The sequence below is a fragment of the Gobio gobio genome (genome assembly GCF_949357685.1).
Source record: "Gobio gobio genome assembly, chromosome: 14".
In the NCBI taxonomy this organism is placed as follows: domain Eukaryota; kingdom Metazoa; phylum Chordata; class Actinopteri; order Cypriniformes; family Gobionidae; genus Gobio; species Gobio gobio.
Window position 1 is genome coordinate 45,166,940 of NC_137107.1, and position 21,522 is coordinate 45,188,461.

Below are 21,522 nucleotides of genomic sequence, written 5' to 3' on the forward strand. Positions count from 1 at the left end.
TGTGCACTTTTAAATGTATGTACATCTTGGCGTTTCCATCCGATGTTTTTATGCAAAATCCCGAAATTCACATATAAATAAGTGGATGAAAACATGCCTGTGTGTTTGTTGGTTATGGCTCTGCAGCATCATTTGCGTAAACGATGCCAGTGTTGTAAGATGAATGTCTGGGTCGGTCGAGGTTGAGCAGGGTCTGATTACTCTTTTAGATAATAATATTTGTTTTGGTTGTAAATAAACCCTTCAGTCAAGTTTCTCTTGAATTTGCATGTGAAAAATCCCCCACATACACCTGATTCGCACGCTCCTCCGGTCGGCTTTGTCTCCGTCTGACTCCGTCTCCGATAAAGTTGTTCTGTTTGTTTGAACAGGCTCTTGTTTGACAAGCCTGACAAAAACTAAATCCAGAGCACAGGTTCTGTGTGTGTTATTGACAGTTGTGTCTGCCTGTCTGGTGTCTGGCTCGCTCAGACATGTCAACAGCAGGGCGCAAACACACACTTTTCATTGTGTGAACTGGACTCTTGGCTTGATCATTTACTTAATATTGAGTTACACACTCCTCATTGTGTGGACTGAATTCAGACCAGTGTCCATCACACACACAAACGCAGACACACATTCATGTCTGTCTCACTCTGAGCATCAGACAGTGCTGACACACTAACCTATAAACACACACTGAATTCGTGAAACATAAGCTCTATATATGCAAACAATTAACAGAGCGTTTCGTTTTGACCGTGTTGCATGAATAAGCATATACTAAACTACTGATGAATGGAAATAATTGGAAAAACTGAAAAGAAATGAAACCAAAAGCAGTGGTTAAAAAGCTGAATTATCTGTGTAATAAGAAAATATCAAATAAATAGTCATGTAGTTTCACTTTCAGTTTTTCATTCTGATTTAGTTGTTTTATGTGTTTTCATGCTGTGGTTTTCTTTTCTTTTTTATTTCAGTTAAGTAAAATGTTTTTATAATTAGTTTTCATTTTAATTTTAGTTTTATAATATTTAATGTTCTTGGACTTGATGTGGTGATTACCAATGTGGGGTGCAGATGGTGAAAACTTGCATTGAAACTAAAAAAATATATAATATATTATATTATTTATATTATATTTATTTATCTTTTGTTTTTATATATAAACCGATCAGACATCACATTATGACCACCTTCCTAATATTTTGTTGGTCCCCTTTTGCTGCCAAAACAGCCCTGACCCGTCGAGGCATGGACTCCACTAGACCCCTGAAGGTTTTGCTGTGGTATCTGGTACCAAGATGTTAGCAGCAGATCCTTTAAATCCTGTAAGATGCGAGGTGGGGCCTCCATGGATCGGACTTGTTTGTTCAGCACATCCCACAGATGCTCGATTGGATTGAGATCTGGGGAATTTGGAGGCCAAGTCAACACCTCAAACTCATTGTTGTGCTCCTCAAACCATTCCAGAACCATTTTTGCTTTGTGGCGGCTCACTATCTGCTGAAAGAGCCACAGCCACCAGGGAATGGTCCAGTTCTGATGCTCACGTGCCACTGTTGGCTCTTTCGGCGGTGGACAGGGGTCAGCATGGGCACCCTGACTGGTCTGCGGTGATGCCGCCCCATACACAACAAACTGTGATGCTCTGTGTATTCTGACACCTTTCTATCAGAACCAGCATTAACTTCTTGAGCAGTTTGAGCTCCAGTACCTCGTCTGTTTGATCGGACAACACGGGCCAGCCTTCGCTCCCCACGTGCATCAATGAGTCTTGGCCGCCCATGGCCCTGTCTCCGGTTCACCACTGTTCCTTCCTTGGAACAATTATTCCTTATTGAAGAAATAATCAGTGTTATTCACTTCTACATGTAACACATCACAACCACTGCTGAATTAAATGAAAACTCCCCTGAATTCTAGTGAATATGATCCAATTTGACAGTCTTTTAGTTGTTATTCTCTTTCACTATGACAGGCACAGTTAGTCAGAAGTGCGATTAAAAGTCTAGAACTACATGTATCATCGACTGACACTCAGTGGCCAAAAGATACAAAATGAGCTTGTTAACAGCTGTGAGTCAGTGCCAAGATGACGTACGAATGTGTGTGTGGAATCCAGACAGTGTGTCTTCATTGTCTGATGGGTAAATCAGGCCAGCTAAATGGAGACACAAGCCCTGTGTGTCAGTCCCGTCACCCACAGTAGGAATTCTGGGCCTGATCCTGTTTCCGCTGCTGCGGGGTGGAAAGATTCAGGCAGGATTAGATGGCCAAAATTCGTCACTCTGGATTTACACGTGCTGGAAAGCCTTCTGGATCATATTAATGTTAGCTTGACTTAAACGTTTACGATACTTTCAAGAGCCCTGTGTCTCCCACCGCCTTCATTCGTTCGCAGTTATGACACTGTTGCCTGGGAAACAGATTATAGTCTTTTTGCAAAGTTACATTGTTTTTAAGCTGCCCTAGAAACAGGAATTTGATGGATAACCTAGACATTAAATTGTGTCTATATATTAAAATACATTTATATCACATGATCATCACTTCACCCAAGTTGTTTTTTGTTGCCTGTGGCAAAGGTTAAGCATTCAATTGAGATTTATAATATTTTTTGAGGCAAATTTTTGGCGTTTGGTCTGTCTATTAGGTGAAACTTACAAATAGGAAATTTGTCAACACAGGAAAGAAAATTGTGCTCAACAGATAATTGTATCAGTGTGAATGTTTTTAATGGATAAAACAGTGCAGATTCATAATGTTGGACTCTATTGACCATAGCTTATAAATAAGTATTAGCTTGGAACTAGTTTGAGCTTGTTTCTTCCACAGAATAAAAAATGAAAAGGTAATTGTGACTTCTTACAACTTTTTTTTCTCGCAATTGCATAGAAACTTCTAGCAATCGCATAGCAACTCTCTAGAAACCACTATATTGCCAAAAGTATTGGGACACCCCTCCAAATCATTGAATTCAGGTGTTCCGGTCACTTCCATTGCCACAGGTGTATAAAATCAAGCACTAGACATGCAGACAATTCTACAGACATCTGTGAAAGAATGGGATGCTCTCAGGAGCTCAGTGAACTCAAGTGTGGTACCGTGATAGGTTGTGCAATAAGTCCATTAATTAAATTTACTCACTACTAAATATTCCACGCTCAACTGTTAGTGGTGTTATAACAAAGTGGAAGCAATTGGGAACAACAGCAACTCAGCCATGAAGTGGTAGGCCATGTAAAATCACAGAGCGCAGAAGTCGCCAACTTTCTGCAGAGTCAATAGCTACAGACCTCCAAACTTCGTATGGCTTTCAGATGAGCTCAAGAGCAGTGCGTAGAGCTTCATGAATGGGTTTCCATGGCCGAGCAGCTCATCCAAGCCTTACATCACCAAGTGCAATGCAAAACAGTACACAAAGCCTTGGTCCATAAAGACATGGATGAGTGAGTTTGGTGTGGAGGAATTTGACTGGCGGAGACTGTGAGCCAGGCCTTCTCGTCCAACATCAGTGCCTGGCCTCACAAATGCGCTTCTAGAAGAATGGTCAAAAATTCCCATAAACACACTCTTAAACCTTGAGGAAAGCCTTCACAGAAGAGTTGAAGCTTTATAGCTGCAAAGGGATGACCAACTCCATATTAAACCCTACGGATTAAGAACGGGATGTCATTAAATTTCATGTGCATGTTAAGGCAGGCGTCCCAAAACTTTTGGCAATATAGTATAAGTAATCGCATAGCAACTCCCTAGAAACCACTCAGAACGCCTAAGCAATCGCATATAATTTCCGTAGAAACTACTCAGAACACCTTAGCAACCCCCTAGAAACCAAACGTTAGCAGCCACATAACCCCCTAGAAACCAAACTTTAACAACCACATAACAACCACCTAGCATCCACTCAAAGCACCCTAGCAACCACAGAACTCCCTAGGAACCACTCAGACCACATTAGAAACCACATAGCGACCCCCAAAAATACATTCAGAAAAAAATAAAAAGGTAATTGCGACTTCTCAAAACTCTGACTATATTACTTACTACAATTACAAGTTTTATGTCTCAATTCTGAGAAAAAGGCCAGAATTGCGAGTTATAAACTCAGAATTGTGAAAAATAAAGTCAGAATTGAGAGATATGAACTCGCAAATACCTTTTTTCATTTTTTTTAATTCTGTGGCTGAAGTTTAAATTTCACAATTCTGAATTGAATTGAATTCTAAGTTATAAACTCGGAAATTGCGAGAAGTAAAGTCAGAATTGCACAATTGTGAGAAAAAAGTTTTTTGGTTCCGAAGCAGAAACAAGCTTCCATACCGAACTGATATGTGTGATTATCCACCCAAAAAAGGATAAATGATGTACTGCAATGCTCTCTGGGAAACACTTGTGCTTCATAAATCAGGGTGGTGATCTGTGTGAAGATGGTGTGTTGATGTTTCCCTGAGCTCTGATGGGAGATTTGTGTGTGTGTGTGTGTGTGTGTGTGTGTGTGTGTGTGTGTTTCCCAGGGCAGGGCTACTGAATGTGTCTTATGATCGTCTGTAATCATTCAGTTCTCTTATTTCTGCTTTCTGAGACAGACCAAATACGATGTATCTCACAAAAACATGTTCAAGTCCCATTTCACAACAAAATCAAAGGAAAAAGGGGTAAAAAAAAAAAAAGATTGTTTACATAAGAAAATTAAGTTTGAACCCTACGTTTGCATTGTGACATTTTCATGACCACCAACTCTCAAAATGTCATTTTTACCAGACGTTTTCTCAATTCTCAGATTCTCATTATTATAATGCATTTTTTTGTTTATTATTTTTTTATTTATTTAATGAATAAAAGGGACAAAATCCTACTATGATGTATTTTCATAATAATAGTCAGCATTGGTGGAGAAAAAAAACATGCCCAGTTATCATATTGTTAAAAAAACGTCTTTCTTCATGCTAAATACAATTAATTACATTTCGTTTATAAACCTAAATAGAAACATTAAATTACTTTAATATAATAATAGATATTAATATACATAGTTTAATTTGATTTTGGGGCAAAATATGAGACATGTTATTGACAGCTTTTTTGAGATTCCTAATCGATTCTAGTTTTACTGTACACTAGTGTGATACCGTGGTATATCTGTATATGAGTATTGCTGTAAGTTTGTAACAACAACAGTTCCTTTAACCATCCGTGCTTAACTAGTAAATGAATGTAATGCTGAAGTGTTATCGAACTTGTGTCTGGCTTTAACAAAATCCTGCTATTGTGTGTGTGTGCTGCGTAAGTCTCAAGGCCGTCGCTGTGTCTGCATTCAGGATTAGTGCCGTCTCCCCCTTCGCCCTGGCCAGCTCAAACTACAGCGAGAGAGAGAGAGAGAGAGAGAGAGAGAGAGAGGAAAAATGAAGAATAGGCAACCCTAGAGTGGAGAATGAGCGAGGAAGACCATGCTGTTTTGGGTTAATATTACACATAAACCCTTGCGTAATGAATTTAAGTTACATTGACTTGGAGCCGTAAGTAACCATCCTTGCAACCGCATAGAAACTCCTAACAATCACATAGCAACGCCCTAGAAACCTTTCTCAGTACACTCTTTCTAAGCATCATAGTGGTGAGCTATGCACTGGCGAACACCATGCACATTTCCTGCTGAAACCACAGTGACAGGAAGTAATGGTGGGCTTATAGCAGCAGGCAGGAAGTGCTTTATTAGCCTAGTCAGACGTGACACACACCTGTGCCTTTTTTCCCTTGAGCCCAATGTTAGGATGTTGCGGATGACTTTCAAAGAATCCTGACAATGTTGATGTATACATTGTGTGCCACATATACTCTCTCTAGAGAGATTGTGACAGCGCGGATGTATTTAATCTGACACTCACGCATGCATGATGTTCTGTCTGCCAGATGGCTTCGCATGAATAAACTCTTCTTCCTCTCCGCTCGTCTACAGGCTGGCCTTCATGTCAACAACAGCTTTTATAGGTGAATGTCAGTCTTTAGAGTCATTTCGGTAAAAGTTTCAATCCAAAGTTAAATCCAGATGCTCAGTTCATGTGTATCTGTGTGCATAAAAATCATCCCGAGCCCCGTGAATTCCCCGGCGAAATATTTTAACACTCTTCAGAAGCAAAACCCGTCTTAATAGCCCTCGGATATGTTGTTATCGCTGAAGAATTTGCTCTATGGATGTTTTTAATGCCATTTTTTCTTCCATAATGGACATGAGATATAAAATTGTGGCACTTCCATGATCTCTGCTGTCTGAGTCAGACTCTCGTTCTGGATCTGATATTTCCCTCAGACTTTATCGTGAGTAATACATCAGACGCCATGTGAGTTTTGAATTTGAGATGACATTCTCAGAGACGGATCCACAGGGACTTTTACAGGAAGAGCACTATGAAAGGAGGACATAGACGTGAATGTGTGTGTGGAAGTTAGCGGCAACATTTGTCACCCTCAGCCGCCTGTTTATGTACTGACAGCATTAGTGGCATGGAAAACCCCTGTGTATGTGTGTGTGTGTGTTCTTAGCTCTGCTGGATGGCAGCCATGATGTCTTCATTTATCTGCAGCGCTGTTAACACAGCCCACAATAACAACCCCAGGACACACACTGCTTTCTGTGTGTGTGTGAGATCACTGCATGTTTCACACACACACACACACACACACACACACACACACACGCGCACACACACACACACACACACACACACACATACACACACACACACACCCAGAGCATCTCCAGTGAAGAAACATAAGAGGGTTAAGACACATCACACACACACACTTCTGCACACAACAGACACTGAATGCTTTAATAGTTTGGTGCAGAACTTTTGCTGCTTTGTATTTGCTTTGCTTTCTTGGGCTTTAAAGAGTTTGATGTACTATTGTGGACATACTCTAACATTCAAAATTCAAAGCTTTTCAGTCCATCCAGAGCATATATTGCAACAGTACTGCATAAATATGTCATATTGTACTTATTTTATTTTGGATCAATTTATTTATATTACATTTATTTGATTTTGCTCTGTCAAATTCCAAAAAATTCATCATTTAGTTTCATCATTTAGTATTTCTATATATGATTGTATAATATTATTATGCCACATAATTCATAATTATGACAAAAGTTGAATTATGAAATTATATTAAATTGTGAAATTATGATGATAGAAACCCAAAACATTTAATAGAAATGAAACAATTTAATTAAAAAAATTAATACATTTTAGTTGTTTTTATAAATTAAATTAATTAGACATTATTATTTTTATTATTAATTTGATTAAACTAAGAAAACAAAGAATTTGGTTAAAAAAAATAGAATTTGAGAAATAAAACTCCCTAAACATGTAATTTTTGTTAAACTTTTAATAAATTGTTGTAAATTGTATGTTTCATTATTTCAATTATTAGATTTGCTTTTTGATTACGAAAATGTAATTTGACTATTAAAATGAGTCTTAAAAAAAAATATATATATATATATATATATATATAAATATATATATTTATTAAATTGTATAAAAAATATAACGTATTTCATAGGTCCCCATGAAAAGTGTACATGACATGTATTTTTTGTGTCCATTATTTTCCTAATAAAAACTTTATAAATACATGTTACATATCAAATTGATCTACAATATTTCCTTTATAAGATACTCTTTTAATTTTTTTGAAATTCAATTGACTTTTTGAGTTGTGGTGTTTCAAAGACCTAACATGTCAGGTGGTCCAACCAGCAAATTTACATTTAAAAGTATCAATTCCCACTGCAATTGCAAAATGAAGAATTATACATGTAAACCATTATATAATGTATACAAATAATAATAATTAAAAAAAAAAACATAACTCCTTATGGAAAATTGTGCTCTGAACACAGTGTCCGTTTATATGAATTGGACTAAAAGGGCAATACATAGAAAAGGGAAAGGGACTTTACCATGTGATATGCATTTTACAATGATTCATATGTATATTGTGTCTTAAAAGCTGTAAAACCAATATGAGTCAACACCATACATTTTTTGGACATAAAAATGCATTTTAAAACTCTTGCTTAAAATATATATGTTTTTTTTCTTACACAAAATTATTATTTTTCTTATTTGTCATTGACCCACATACAATATACCCCTTTAAGAGTCTGTATGTCTTTCTCCCACTTGTAATATTATATTTGAGCATAACGCTGAAAGAAACAGACCATACGCGGGACAAACAGTGAACTAACAAACAGATGAGTGTGTTTATGAGAGAACTAGAGATTGTGTGCTAATCAAACCGGGGTTTTCTTCATCCATCATGTTTTCCCGTCATAAAAGTGCGTCAGTGTGTCTGAGAGTGATTACAGGCTTCTGATTGGCTCTGATGTGTAGATTGCAGACTCCTCTGGCATCTGCGCTCGCTCTCATTGGTCAACTGGGGTCGCCATGGCGTCTCTCGTGACCTCATTGCAGTTCCAGCATGATCTCAGTGCCTTTGGAACATGATGATGTCAGAGATGTCAGCCAATAATATCAGTCTAATGACCTTTACTGTTATCCGTGTCTTAATGATATCAGGCGTCTAGGAGGGTGGAGGGCAGTTTTCGTTACTCTGTGACTTTTTCTGCCAGTGTTGTTGTTTTTATTTGCGGTGGATGTTTGTTAACATCCTGGCTCTAGATTAGACTGCTCCAGTCTGCTCGTGGGGCCGTGATGTCCAGCCACAAGTGATTAGACATGGAGACAGGCGTCTCATTTCCATCTCAGTTCTCTCTCGCTCTTTTCCGACCTACCCGATTCAATGCCTAAATGATTAGAAATCTGTTTAAAATCAATGACTTTTCATTGACAGAACATGTCCAACTCTTGTGCTTTCACGATGCCAAAGTCAACATGACGTCCTAATCGACTGTTTGTTTTCTTAATACGTGATCCTGGTCTTGTGATGCATGATTCTTTGCACAATTTGTCATCCTGGAGAAACATCATTAATGAATACATTTAATGCAACTTCTTTCTTTATTGGCTCATTTTTTTGTTAACCATTTCACGCCAATGTTGAATGTATCCTATAGAATTCCCAATGGATAAACATTTCCACCCTAGCAGTTTTGTTTTGAATCTTCAACCATAAAATCGTGTGCTTGTATGATTTCTCCTGGCACTGTGTATTGCTGTAAGACTTATTCTCAAATAGACAGAGTCGAACAGAACAAAGGAGTGCCTGTGATGCTGTAAAGAGTGAAGCTCTTGAGGCAGAAGAGACTGCTCTTTCTTGAGCCATTAGCATGTCCGGTTCTCTGCTGCACTTCCTGGAGATTCTATGAATGATCTTTTGCTTCAATTATTCCTCTTCTTGCCTGAAGCAACTTTTAAGTGCGTCACCATAGCAAGCCATGTTTTACGTGCAGTATATTCTATACTACTTTTAGCATTTTCTTCCATCCTCTTAAAGGTTTCTTGCAGTTGTATTTTTTTTTTTAAAGTAATTAATTAAAATCAAATCAAATATAAATGTTCAAAGCTCAAAAAGTTCATTATTTACACAGACATTATGACCATTGTGTTGGTCCCACTTTTGCTGCCAAAACAGCCCTGACCCGTCGAGGCATGGACTCCACTAGACCCCTGAAGGTGTGCTGTGGTATCTGGCACCAAGATGTTAGCAGCAGATCCTTTAAGTCCTGTAAGTTGTGAGGTGGCGCCTCCATGGATCGGACTTGTCCACCAGGGAATACCGTTTCCATGAAGTGTGAACATGGTCTCAACAATGCTTAGGTAGGTGGTACGTGTCAAAGTAACATCCACATGGATGGAGGACCCAAGGTTTCCCAGCAGAACATTCCCAAAGCATCACTGCCTCCGCCGGCTTGACTTCTTCCCATAGTGCATCTGGTGCCATGTGTTCCCCAGGTAAGCCACGCACACACACCCGGCCATCCACGTGATGTGAAAGAAAACGTGATTCATCAGACCAGGCCACCTTCTTCCTTTGCTCCGTGGTCCAGTTCTGATGCTCATGTGCCACTGTTGGCTCTTTCTGCGGGACAGGGGTCAGCATGGGCACCCTGACTGATCCATACACAACAAACTGTGATGCTCTGTGTATTCTGACACCTTTCCATCAGAACCAGCATTAACTTCTTGAGCAATTTGAGCTAAAGTAGCTCGTCTGTTTGACCGGACCACACGGGCCAGCCTTCGCTCCCCACGTGCATCAATGAGTCTTGGCCGCCCATGACCCTGTCGCCGGTTCTCCACTGTTCCTTCCTTGGAGCACTTCTGATAGAGACTGACCATTGCAGACCGGGAACAGCCCACAAGAGCTGCAGTTTTGGAGATGCTCTGACCCAGTCGTCTAGCCATCACAATCTGGCCCTTGTCAAACTCGCTCAAATCCTTACGCTTGCCCATTTTTCCTGCTTCTACATCAACTCTGAGGACAAAATGTTCACTTGCTGCCTAATATATCCCACCCACTAACAGGAGCCTTGATGAAGAGATAATCAGTGTTATTCACTTCACCCGTCATAATGTTATGCCTGATCGGTGTATGTTGCCTTGTCAACTAACTGAATTAAAATATTTATGTTTAAATACTAAAATTCGAACTTAAAATAATGATAAATATATATATATATATATATATATTGACAAAAGCATATAACAAAATTAATAAAAAATTATAATGAAATATACAAATAAAAGCTAATTTAAAATAGTATATAAATAATACTAAATTAACATTAAATTGTGTTGTTAAAATGTTATTTTCAATTGTTGAGATCATCACCATCATGGTTTGGGATGTCATAATACTAAAGATTATTGAGTAAGATTTTTAAGTTTTAGTCTATAGGATTTTTCTGCCCATTTTTTCGTCTGTCGGATGAAATCATGAAAATCACTCACGATTTGAAGCATCATTTCGCAGTAGGCTTTTATCGACATTTAGAAAGTATCGCAAACATTTTGTGCAAATCTTTAATGTAATGCTGTAACCCGGCTAATGACTAATGCTTGAGTTCAAAATTAATTCTAGTCACTCCCATGTTGGGAACATATGTAACCTGTTTCTGTGTTATTCAGGTGGGTTGTGGAGCGTGTTCACGTTAGGCGGAGTCGCCAGTAGACCGGGGGCGGAGCAAGAGCAGAACCCTCTCCCGCTGTCCAATCAGAGTCTGCTATTACTGCTGGTTCTGGCTAATCTGACCGATGGACCGGAATGTCCGAACCCCTACCGCCAGGCTGTTACCTGCTTCAAAAACACTCAAGGTAAACTACACCGGGTTGGGGTTTTTGTTTCCTTTAGATAAATGAATTGAATCGATTTCTCTGAAAGTGCTAATGAAACGCTCTTATGTGTGTTTCAGATACCTCGTCCATCCCGTCTCCTCAGCCTCACACGTTTCAGATCAACTTTAACAGTCTGTACACGGCACTGTGCGAGCAGCAGAGATCAGACCAGGTGACATTACTGCTCTACACGCTACTGCACCAGAACAGCAACATGAGGACGTACATACTGTCCCGCACTGACATGGAGAACCTGGTGAGCACACCCATGTTCAGCACCTATGCTTATGCATTTCATAGTGCTTGCAGAATATATATACATTAATTCAAATGCAGTTATAAATTCCAGACTCTTGTCAATCAATTATTGGCCAGGAAGTTGTTCTGTTTGGCTGATGTGTTGGAAGAGTTTAGACAGAACTGTTAAACAAAAAAAATAAGCAGTATACGAAAAAGTATTATAGCGTTTGCTTTTCTATTATGCAGGGCCTGAAATTAACTTTTTGGACCACCAGCCACTGTGGGGGTTTGTTTTGATACAAACGACTCTTTCAAACACTGAATCATTCAGTAACACTGATTTCTCCTCGAGAGGCTGCGCGAGCGTCAACAGCGCAATATTGTTACCGTCAGTTTATTATACATTAGGCTATATATTATTATCCACTATCGATCGCCACTTACGATAAATTAATGCAGAATCATTCTTGCATTTTGTTGATTCCCTAGTTTTTTGTTATTGATGTTTTAATCTGTCTAGTAAAATTCTTTCACTTGCCTCTTCAAAAATCCACTTGTCCCACAAACAGTGTTCTTTAACTTGTAAGAATACACATTTAAGTGCAGTCAAGTTATTAACATAATCATTATAAGTAATAATAACTCTTACAATAAACATTTTTTTAAATCTTATTCATTGATGTGTCGTGTCACAGACAGTCCACAGATATAGCCCTACCGCAGCTCGTATGTAAACACATCACACGCGGCTGTGTTGATGGCTGATTTAGTCACGTTCAGGAACGGTTCAACTGAACTAAATTAATATTATTATTACTGGTAAAGTTACCGCGCACCGGACATTTTCTCACCCCTTCCGATCTCACATGTACACGCACACGACGCACACACACATCTCTGCAACTGTCGTTGTACTGTAGCCTACGTCAGCGTTGCATTATTATCTCGTCCCATCTCACCAACAGTTTAAAACTCGCACATCCAAATGTAGTCACAGAACGGCCTCATCTTCTTTCCGGTCGCATGAACGTAGTCGCATCCTCTCGAACTGCCCAATGAATCACTCAATTCTCATTGCCTACCTGCCAATGTGGCAGGTAGATTGACAGTGTTACCCGCCAATTGCAAAATTCACCCGCATTTGGCGCGTGGTCACGTGTTAATTTCAGGCCCTGTGCATATGCATTTCCTAGTGCTTGCAGAATGCATTCATTCAAATTCAATTGCAAATTCTTGACTCCTGTCAGTCATTCACTGTGGATGGGACATTTTGGAAAGGGATGTGTTTTTGTTTAGTGTATGGCCTATATATTGGCCAATATTTGATTACAGAATCTAGAAGTTGCCATCTAAAGTATAAATCTATTCTGTTTATTTTATATTTAATGTTATTTTCTGTTTTTTAATAAAATTATTTGTTGAGAGAATGAGAGAGCGAGCTAGTGAGAGAACGAGAGAGCAGGCGAGTGAGAGTGTGTGTGAGTGAACGAGCGAGAGAGGCATTTATATATCGCTTTCATATATACTACTGTATACCCAAAGCGCTTTACATCCATATCAGGGGATCTCTCCTCAACCACCATCAGTGTGCAGATGATGCGATTTATGTGATTTGTTATATAATTCATTTTCAAGTTATTTATTTCTGATTTAGTAGATATTATGTAACATAAATATACATTTAATTTCAGCAATTGTTATGCATGTGTTTTCTTTAACTTAGTGTGATATCATATCTGTTGGATTTATATCATCCTGCCAGTTAAGATCATCAATATTGGTTGACCACTCTTTTTTTTTACCACAATAATAAAGTATTTTCTCTTTCTTTCTCTGTAGGTGTTGCCAATTCTTGAGATCTTGTATCATGTCGAGGACAGAAACTCTCATCATGTCTACATGGCCCTCATCATCCTCCTCATCCTCACGGAGGACGACACCTTCAACCGCTCGATACATGAAGTGGTGAGGTCACACACGCTGTTGGGTGAAATCAGATGAAACCATTGAATCTGCCATGAAAGCGTCTGTTGTGGTTTAAGGCCTCGCTATATATTTCAAGCGAAATTGAAGAACGAACTGGTGTGACGTCATTTCAAACAAAATCTGTACAAAATGGGAGTTCGAAACAGCTTCCCAAAGTAAATATTCCAGAAAAGTTCCAGAATTTTAAATGGAAATCTTCTCCCGTTCATTTCTTCTGTTCAGTCCGTCGAGGTCAGACGTGATTTAAAACGTGAAACCACTGGAAGTCAAATTGAAAGAGACACTAAAACTGTCATGTTTAAAACTAAAGCTGCTTGCTAGCAGCAATCTATTGTATTGAGCTTATGTTTATAGATCTGTATGAAAATATAGTGCATGCATGCGTGTTTGCGCTTTTATTTGTCGTTTATTTATTTTTTTAATCCACCAGTTGTTCTCATTTCTTCCTCGCACACAGACACTGTTACTTCAGTATGTGCACCAACATTTGTTTGGTTTGCAAACAGTTACATCCGTGCATTGTAACACATTACTTTGTATAATGCATAATAAAGGTATTCAAAATGCACATATTATTTGCAGATTCCTTGTTACATCTGAAATGTGTTGTTTATGTTTTAATGCATTATACTTTCTAAAGGTGTGTTCAATTAATAAATAAGTATTATAACTGTGGTTACTATTATTCTTTAGAGCATACAATGCATTATAAGGCATAATTAATGCATTAGAAATACTTTTATAATGCATTACATATAAAGGCTTTAAGAAAAGTGTTACTAAAATATTTTAATGTCAGTAGATTTCATCTTAGTTTTAGTTTTAGCATGCAATAAAACTCTGCATCACCCTTTAAATAGAGGAACAACTTGTGTATTTATAATGTATTTTTGCGTTCTCCGTTCTCTCACTCTCTCTCAGGTGTTGAAGAACATCTCGTGGTATACTGAGCGTGTTCTAACAGAGATCTCTCTAGGCAGTCTGTTGATCCTGGTTGTGATTCGAACCATCCAGTTCAACATGACCCGGACCAGGGTGAGAACAAAACCAATGACAAAAACAATCATGTAAAAGTGAAGCTCCATAAATATCCAGATCTTTGGCCGTGGGCACATGCAAATGTATTATGTAACAGCGAGACTCACAACAACCAGCTTATGAGATTTACAAGATTGCTGAATTTTTATATTAGATCTGTGAACGCATTCAGTCCAGGGAGTCCAATGAACAGAGCAGGTTTTTATATTCAAAGTATAATGGAGTCATTTCATTCTGTTTTGCCCTGCGAGAAGAAACAACACAAATTATTTATGCATGGTTTTATTGATTTCCCCTCCTTCAGGATAAATACCTCCACACGAACTGCCTGGCTGCCCTAGCCAACATGTCGGCCCAGTTTCGTAACCTACACCAGTACGCCGCCCAAAGAATTATAAGGTAAGTCATCCAACAACTGACTAACTATTCCATATTTTAGTCAAATTTTAGTTAAATACTACTACTACTACTACTATATATGTATATACACACACGCTCACACTCAAGCCAGTGCTAGTACCAGGTTGGGCCCAGTTTTGCCTTCAGAAATGCCTTAATTCTTCATGACATAGATTCAACAAAGTGCTTTCCTGTAGCTCGAACAATAGAGCGTGGCGCTAGCAACGGCAAGGTCATGGGTTCGATTCCCAGGGAAACAAGAACTGACAAAAATGTAAAATGTGTACCTTGAATGCAATGCAAGTCGTTTTGGATAAAAGCGTCTGCCAAATGCATAAATGTAAATGTAAGTGCTGGCGTCATTCATCAGAGATTTTGGTCCTTATTTACATGATCTGCAGTTGCTTAGAGGTGTCATGAACTGGCTTTTTTAATTATTTTCTACTGTTGTCTGAGGTCAACTTATGACGTTGGCGTGGTTTTTACATTCAGAAACATCATAATGAATAAGAAATAGGCTATTTTCTGCCTTGGTTTTGAGGCTCTCTGAAAAACGTTTGGTTTTGATGGGCGTGCCGCACTGAAGACTTGGAAGTAGACGCCCACGGCTAGGATTGGATAAGATTTGCATATTTAATGAGTTTCCGCTCCCCTATCAGTACACGTGAGGAATTGTTTTGAAAGCGTCTGGAGAAACGCTCACAGGGCTCGAAAAATATCTTTATCAAACAAACATAATGATTTATCTCTCATCCACCCGTGATTGATTGGAATGTTATTTCTGTATCATTTCGCCCGATCATCATTGAATATAACCGCAAACCGTACACACACACACACACACACATGTGCGTGCAAGAAAGGAATGTTATTTCACTATAGCCGTCTGAAAAACACACAGCCCGGGACTTTGGGCTTTGCGAGCTGGCGTTACAAGTCCGAGTCTGATCGCGAATGAACCAATAACACCTTCTCCAGCCTGTGACCGCGTGCTAAGGTGTGTAATCAATAGATATCAAACGATCTGTAACAATGCAATACTAACACATATAAAAAAACAGGTTTTACTCACATAAGTGTGTTGCAACGTTCCTGTCGGATCCAATATAGAAGGCACAGCATTGTGTTTTAATCTCAATATGTCTGCAAATCCAGTCTCGACCTCCTATCTTGTTTACAATCGATTCTGCGGTGAAATTAAGCGAACAAACGCGCAATGTCTTTACGCACGTGAGATGGAAATGGCATGTTTATTGCTCGGTAGCGCGATCTGTTTAGCTCCACGCTCGGTAACGCGATCCGTTTAGCTCCACGAGTCGGTGGGTGGGCTTGAGGTGGTGCTTCTGCATCCTATGACGTCAGTGGTCGACATATTCTGAGAGCTCTCGTTTTCTGGGCCTGGTGTCTATAAAAGCTTTTCTTTGATTAATAAGGACGTTTTCAGCTCTGAAACTTACAGGATATTCTTATATTACCATGAACTTTTATAAATCAAAGGCTCAAGGGAAAGTTGATTTCTCAATTCATCACCCCTTTAAAGGATTTGGTACTCTATTGGATTGAGATCTGGTGACTATTTAAGTATAGTGAAGTTAATGTCATGTTCAAGAGACCAGTTTGAGATGATTTGAGCTTTGTGCCATGGCGTGTTTTCCTGCTGGAAGTAGCCATCAGAAGATGTGTACACTGTGGTCATAACGGGATGGACATGGTCAGCAATACTTTTAAACAATGCTCAATTGGTACTAAGGGGTACAAAGTGTGCCAAGAAAATACGCAGTACACCATTTAGGGATGTCACGGTACCAAAATTCCAGTAGTCGGGACCAATACCATAAACATTTTACGCTACTCTGTACCAAATTCGGTACCACAGCTTTTCATTTTTATTTTTTTATTTTATTTAACTATTTAATTTATTTTTATTAAATGTATTAAGTTTATTATTTATGATGATAATCATTATAAGTTAATAATACATACACATTTAAAGGCTGTATGCTGTTTAAAAGTAAACATTGTTTATAAAAAAAGATCAAGTGAAAAATAATCAACCATCTAGGCATAATTATTATTAGTAGTAGAGATGAATTATTAATACATAGAGATGGCGCTAAATCTACTGTAGGCTACAACAGTAGCCTAATATATTGTCAATTTTAGTGATGCACCGATCATGATTTTACATGGCCGATTCCGATACCGTTTTTTTTTTTCAAGCAAACTAGCGATTCCGATACCGATTTCCTATTTTTTTTTTTTTTTTTTACACAATAAAAGAATGAAAGTTTACATGAACAAGATGTTTATTTGGTATTTAACAGACCGCAATCTGAAATCAACGGGAAATTGAATTGGGTTGAACTTATGTGAAATTAAAGGCAACAACTGCATATTCTGCAATCCAAACATCACAATCAACACACATTCAACAATCCAAACAAAGATGTTACTTAAATCAGCATTTGTTTTTAAATTCAGTGTAAAGAAAAAAAGTCTTTACCAGTGAAATGAAATAAAACCAAAGTAAATAATTGTTCCAAAATGTTAAATCAAATGACGTTTAGTGCAACGAAAAAAAAACTAAGATGCTACAGCAGGTGCTTTTTAAATCAAATGAAGTCAATGTAATTTTAAGGTAAAATAAAAATGATAATCCTTTACAGAACTGATAGTATTTAATTTCAAAAGTGCATACATGTTCTTCTTTACAAAAAGAAGTATTTTGGCTTTGTCACAATTTATTCTGTTTCGTTCTCATCCGATCCAACACGTGAGAAGCTGAGCGGAACAAACGCTCACTATCTGCACTTGTGCAGGGCACGGAGAGGTAAGCGGAGTCTCTTCCCTCAGTTCTCCAGTTTCCGTTTGTAACACGAGTGACATGTTCGCGAATGATTGCAATATAGGCGTATGTGCACGCGGGCGCACTTCCGGAAAAATCGGCAGAAAAATACAAAGAAAACCGGTTCTGATTTTTGGCCGGTCAACCGGTGCATCCCTTGTGAATAATTTTTTTTTAAAACTAAACTTTTATTTTGACGGGTTGCCGTGAAGACCCTTGAGTGTCTGTGTTCATGATATAACATGATAATTCTCATGAAGTGACGGTTTATGCTTCCTTTACTTCCTTTCCCGGTACTACAGAAATGCTGGTATCGTCACATTTTTATCATATCAGTACCGACTTGGTGCCGAAATACCGGTGCTTGTGACATCCCTAACACCATTACACCACCAGCAGCCTGAACCGCTGATGCGAGACTGCATGGATCCATGCTTTCATGTTGCTTACACCAAATTCTCACCCCACCATCTGAATGTAACAGTAGAAATTGAGACTCGTCAGACCAGGCAACGGTTTCCCAATCTTCTATTGTCTAGTTTTGGTGAGCCCCGTGTGAATTGTTGCCTCAGTTTCCTGACAGGAGTGGCTCCGGTGTGTCTTCTGCTGCTGTGGCTCATCTGCTTCAAGGTTGGACGTGTTGTGCGTTCTGAGATGCTCTTCTGCAGACCTTGATTGTAACGGGTGCTTAAATTGAGTTGCTGTTGCCTTTCAATCAGCTGAACCAGTCTGTTCATTCTCCTCTGATCTCTGGCATCAACAAGGCATTTTCACTGGATATCTTATACTGAATACCATTCTCTGTAAACCCTAGATATGTTTGTGTGTGAAAATCCCAGCAGATCAGCAGTTTCTGAAATACTACAACAACTTCCACAATCAAAGTCACTTAAATCACCTTTCTTCCTCATTCTGATGCTCACGTCTACATGCCTACGGGTATGTTTACAAGATAACAATGTTAGACAGATATACATCTTTATCAAAATGACCCTCGTTCACTAAAACTAAACTATACATCAGTTCAAAGTGACAATGTCTGTCACGATGCCAGATACATTTTTGAAATCAGCCATGTTGTTGATTTAAAGATGTTTTAAATGTATCCGAAGCGCTTTGTGGTCTGCACCGACTCGCACATTTGATCTGGCCTGTGCTATCGTGTCTCTGCCAGAGACTCTCTGGACCGGAGCAGACTGTGCGCGCTCTTGCGCTAATACTCGCACCAAACGTGCACGCCTAAACACTTAATACGCATGACATCACCGTTTTCACAGATTCACGGTTTTGTTACACAGTGACGATAACGGTCTCGTTTTCAAAAACGTACACTTTGAAACCCATTTTCAAAAGTTTGTGTTTTCAGGCCCCAAAAAGTGCCGTTGTCGTGTAAATGAACGGGGTGTTGTGTAAACGGCCCCGGAATACCAAAATGCATTGAATTGCTGTCATGTGATTGGCTGATTAGATATTTGCGTTAACGAATTGAACAGCTGTACCTAATAAAGTGGCCGGTATATGAGTGTATTATGAGTGTATATGAGGTTTTTTGTTCATGAAATGAATACTTTAATTCAGCAGGGACATTAACTTGACCAAAAGTGACAAAATGTTACAAAAACATTTCTATTTTAAATAACCGCTGTTCTTTTAAAATTTCTGTTCATCAAGGAATCCTTAAAAAATCACACAATTTGCACAGAATTATGAAGCAACACAACTGTTTTCAAAATTGATGATAATCAAATGTTTCTTAAACACAAATCCTCATATTAGAATGATTTCTGAATGATAATGTGACCCTGAAGACTGGAGTAATGATTCTGAAAATTCAGCTTTGATCACAGGAATATTACATTTTAGCATGCAGTATATTCAAACAGAAAACAGTTAAAGTCTAACCGAGCCCAAACTTTTGAACAGGAGTGGGTATATATGTAGTAATACTTAAAGCAACATTCAGGAACATTGATTATTACGCAGGAATTGGAGTTTAGTTCCTAGCCATATTGGCCTAGAAAATCGCAACTTTTCATTTCCCGTCAGTCATAGTACGCGATGTAACTACAGAAGAGTCAAGTTTTAAATAGGAAAAATATCGAAACTTGGGTCAATTTTTTTGAGCAAGATGCTAACGGTCTAATCAGATTCAATGATCTATGCTAAGCTATGCTAAAAGTGCTACTGCCAGACCCGCAGATCGGCTGAATGGATTTGAAAACGGTAAAACTCAACTGTTTAACTCTAGGGGAGTTGGAAAATGAGCCTATTTTAAAAATAATGGAGTGTTCCTTTAAAATATAAGATGAAATCTTAAGATTTCAACTAAATTTGTTCCTTTTTTTTTTTTTAGCTTAAATAAAAAAATTAATTTGCAATTATGAATGTGTGAGTGTGTGAGTGTGTGAGTGTGTGAGTGTGTGAGTGTGTGAGTGTGAGTGTGTGAGTGTGAGTGTGAGACACTTCTGTGGTTATCAGGTGAGTCAGCTTGTGTTCATGTTGGGTAAATGTGCAGTCAGGCGGTCCAGCATCACAGATGGGCTTATTTGCATCGGTCCAGAAACTGGATCTTGTTTGAGATCAGGAAGGTGAGCAACTGTTATAGAACAAACTTCTAACACTTCCATTTAGCCAACGTGGAACACAAACAGATCGTGTTTCATTGCATAATGTTTGGGATACACACACTGAATTAAAGTGAATGAAATGTTTGTTGACTTTGGTAGCAAAACACCCGGTCACCTCAGATGCACTGAAACTGAGACGCACAGGCTGTTGACAATCAACAGTTTGATTGGTTTGGACGTTTTGCAAGGCTTTTGTTTCCTGAATAATATCGCACATCCTTTTATGTAACATGAAAATATCGTGCCACGTTGTAAACAACAACGTAAAAGAGCATGTCCTCTGGCAGAGTCGGTGGCTTTAGTTTAAGCAACATTGCCGTTTTTATTGCCCTGTCATTGTGAAATGCATGTTACCATGTTTATGTTTTGGTTTTTGCTTCCCAAATTTTGCCATGACTTCATCTGGAACAGAGCAAACGAAGCTCAGAAGAGGTTTAGCATGCGAGCTGTAGCAGATCATTACTTAATGTTTACATTCCTAATTGAATCTTAATTTTTATAATTAACAATTATTTTAAAACTTCAAACACGTGAGATTGAGACTGATTTGCTCTTTTTTTTTGTTGACCCATTCATTAATAATATCTCAAAAGAGTTGTTTGTGAATTGCACTTTGTTCTGTATGTTTGATATGATTTTGATTATATTTTTTAACAATTCTTTTAGTACTTCAGATCGATTCAAACATGAGTCTTTTGACCGATTCATTAAAAAGAACAGCTTAACCTCTTAACAAGCGCCCCATTTTTGAGAATTCTTTGAAAACGATATACCCAAATGAAAATGTCTGCAGCTCTTAAACCCTATGGTCTATATTCATAAACCTGGTCTTATTTTAAACTAGACACTTGAAATATTGCTACCCAAGAGTCATAATAACTCAAAGTAATATGGGAACAGAGTAATATACATGTAAATATACATGTAAGTGACTCACGTTTTTTGTTTTTTGTTTTCACTTAGGGAAAAAAATATTATAATTTAATGTTAAGAGCCTGAAAATAACTTAAATATAAAACTGAATGTCTAATCATGTCATGATTCAAATATGAGGATGATTCTCTCAGTAATGTAGCTTCTGTGAGCTTTT

General features: G+C 38.3%; 1 protein-coding gene across 2 annotated transcripts in view; it reads left to right on the plus strand.

Moving 5' to 3' along the window:
- Positions 1 to 21,522, plus strand: part of dym (dymeclin) — a 115,004-nt gene that overhangs the window by 35,851 nt on the left and 57,631 nt on the right. For both annotated transcript variants that reach the window (XM_079834073.1, XM_079834072.1), the window contains exons 9-13: positions 11,091 to 11,276; positions 11,375 to 11,553; positions 13,377 to 13,502; positions 14,445 to 14,558; positions 14,866 to 14,960. In XM_079834073.1, the coding sequence (XP_079690199.1) occupies positions 11,091 to 11,276; positions 11,375 to 11,553; positions 13,377 to 13,502; positions 14,445 to 14,558; positions 14,866 to 14,960 (700 nt within the window). The remainder of the gene's footprint in view (positions 1 to 11,090; positions 11,277 to 11,374; positions 11,554 to 13,376; positions 13,503 to 14,444; positions 14,559 to 14,865; positions 14,961 to 21,522) is intronic.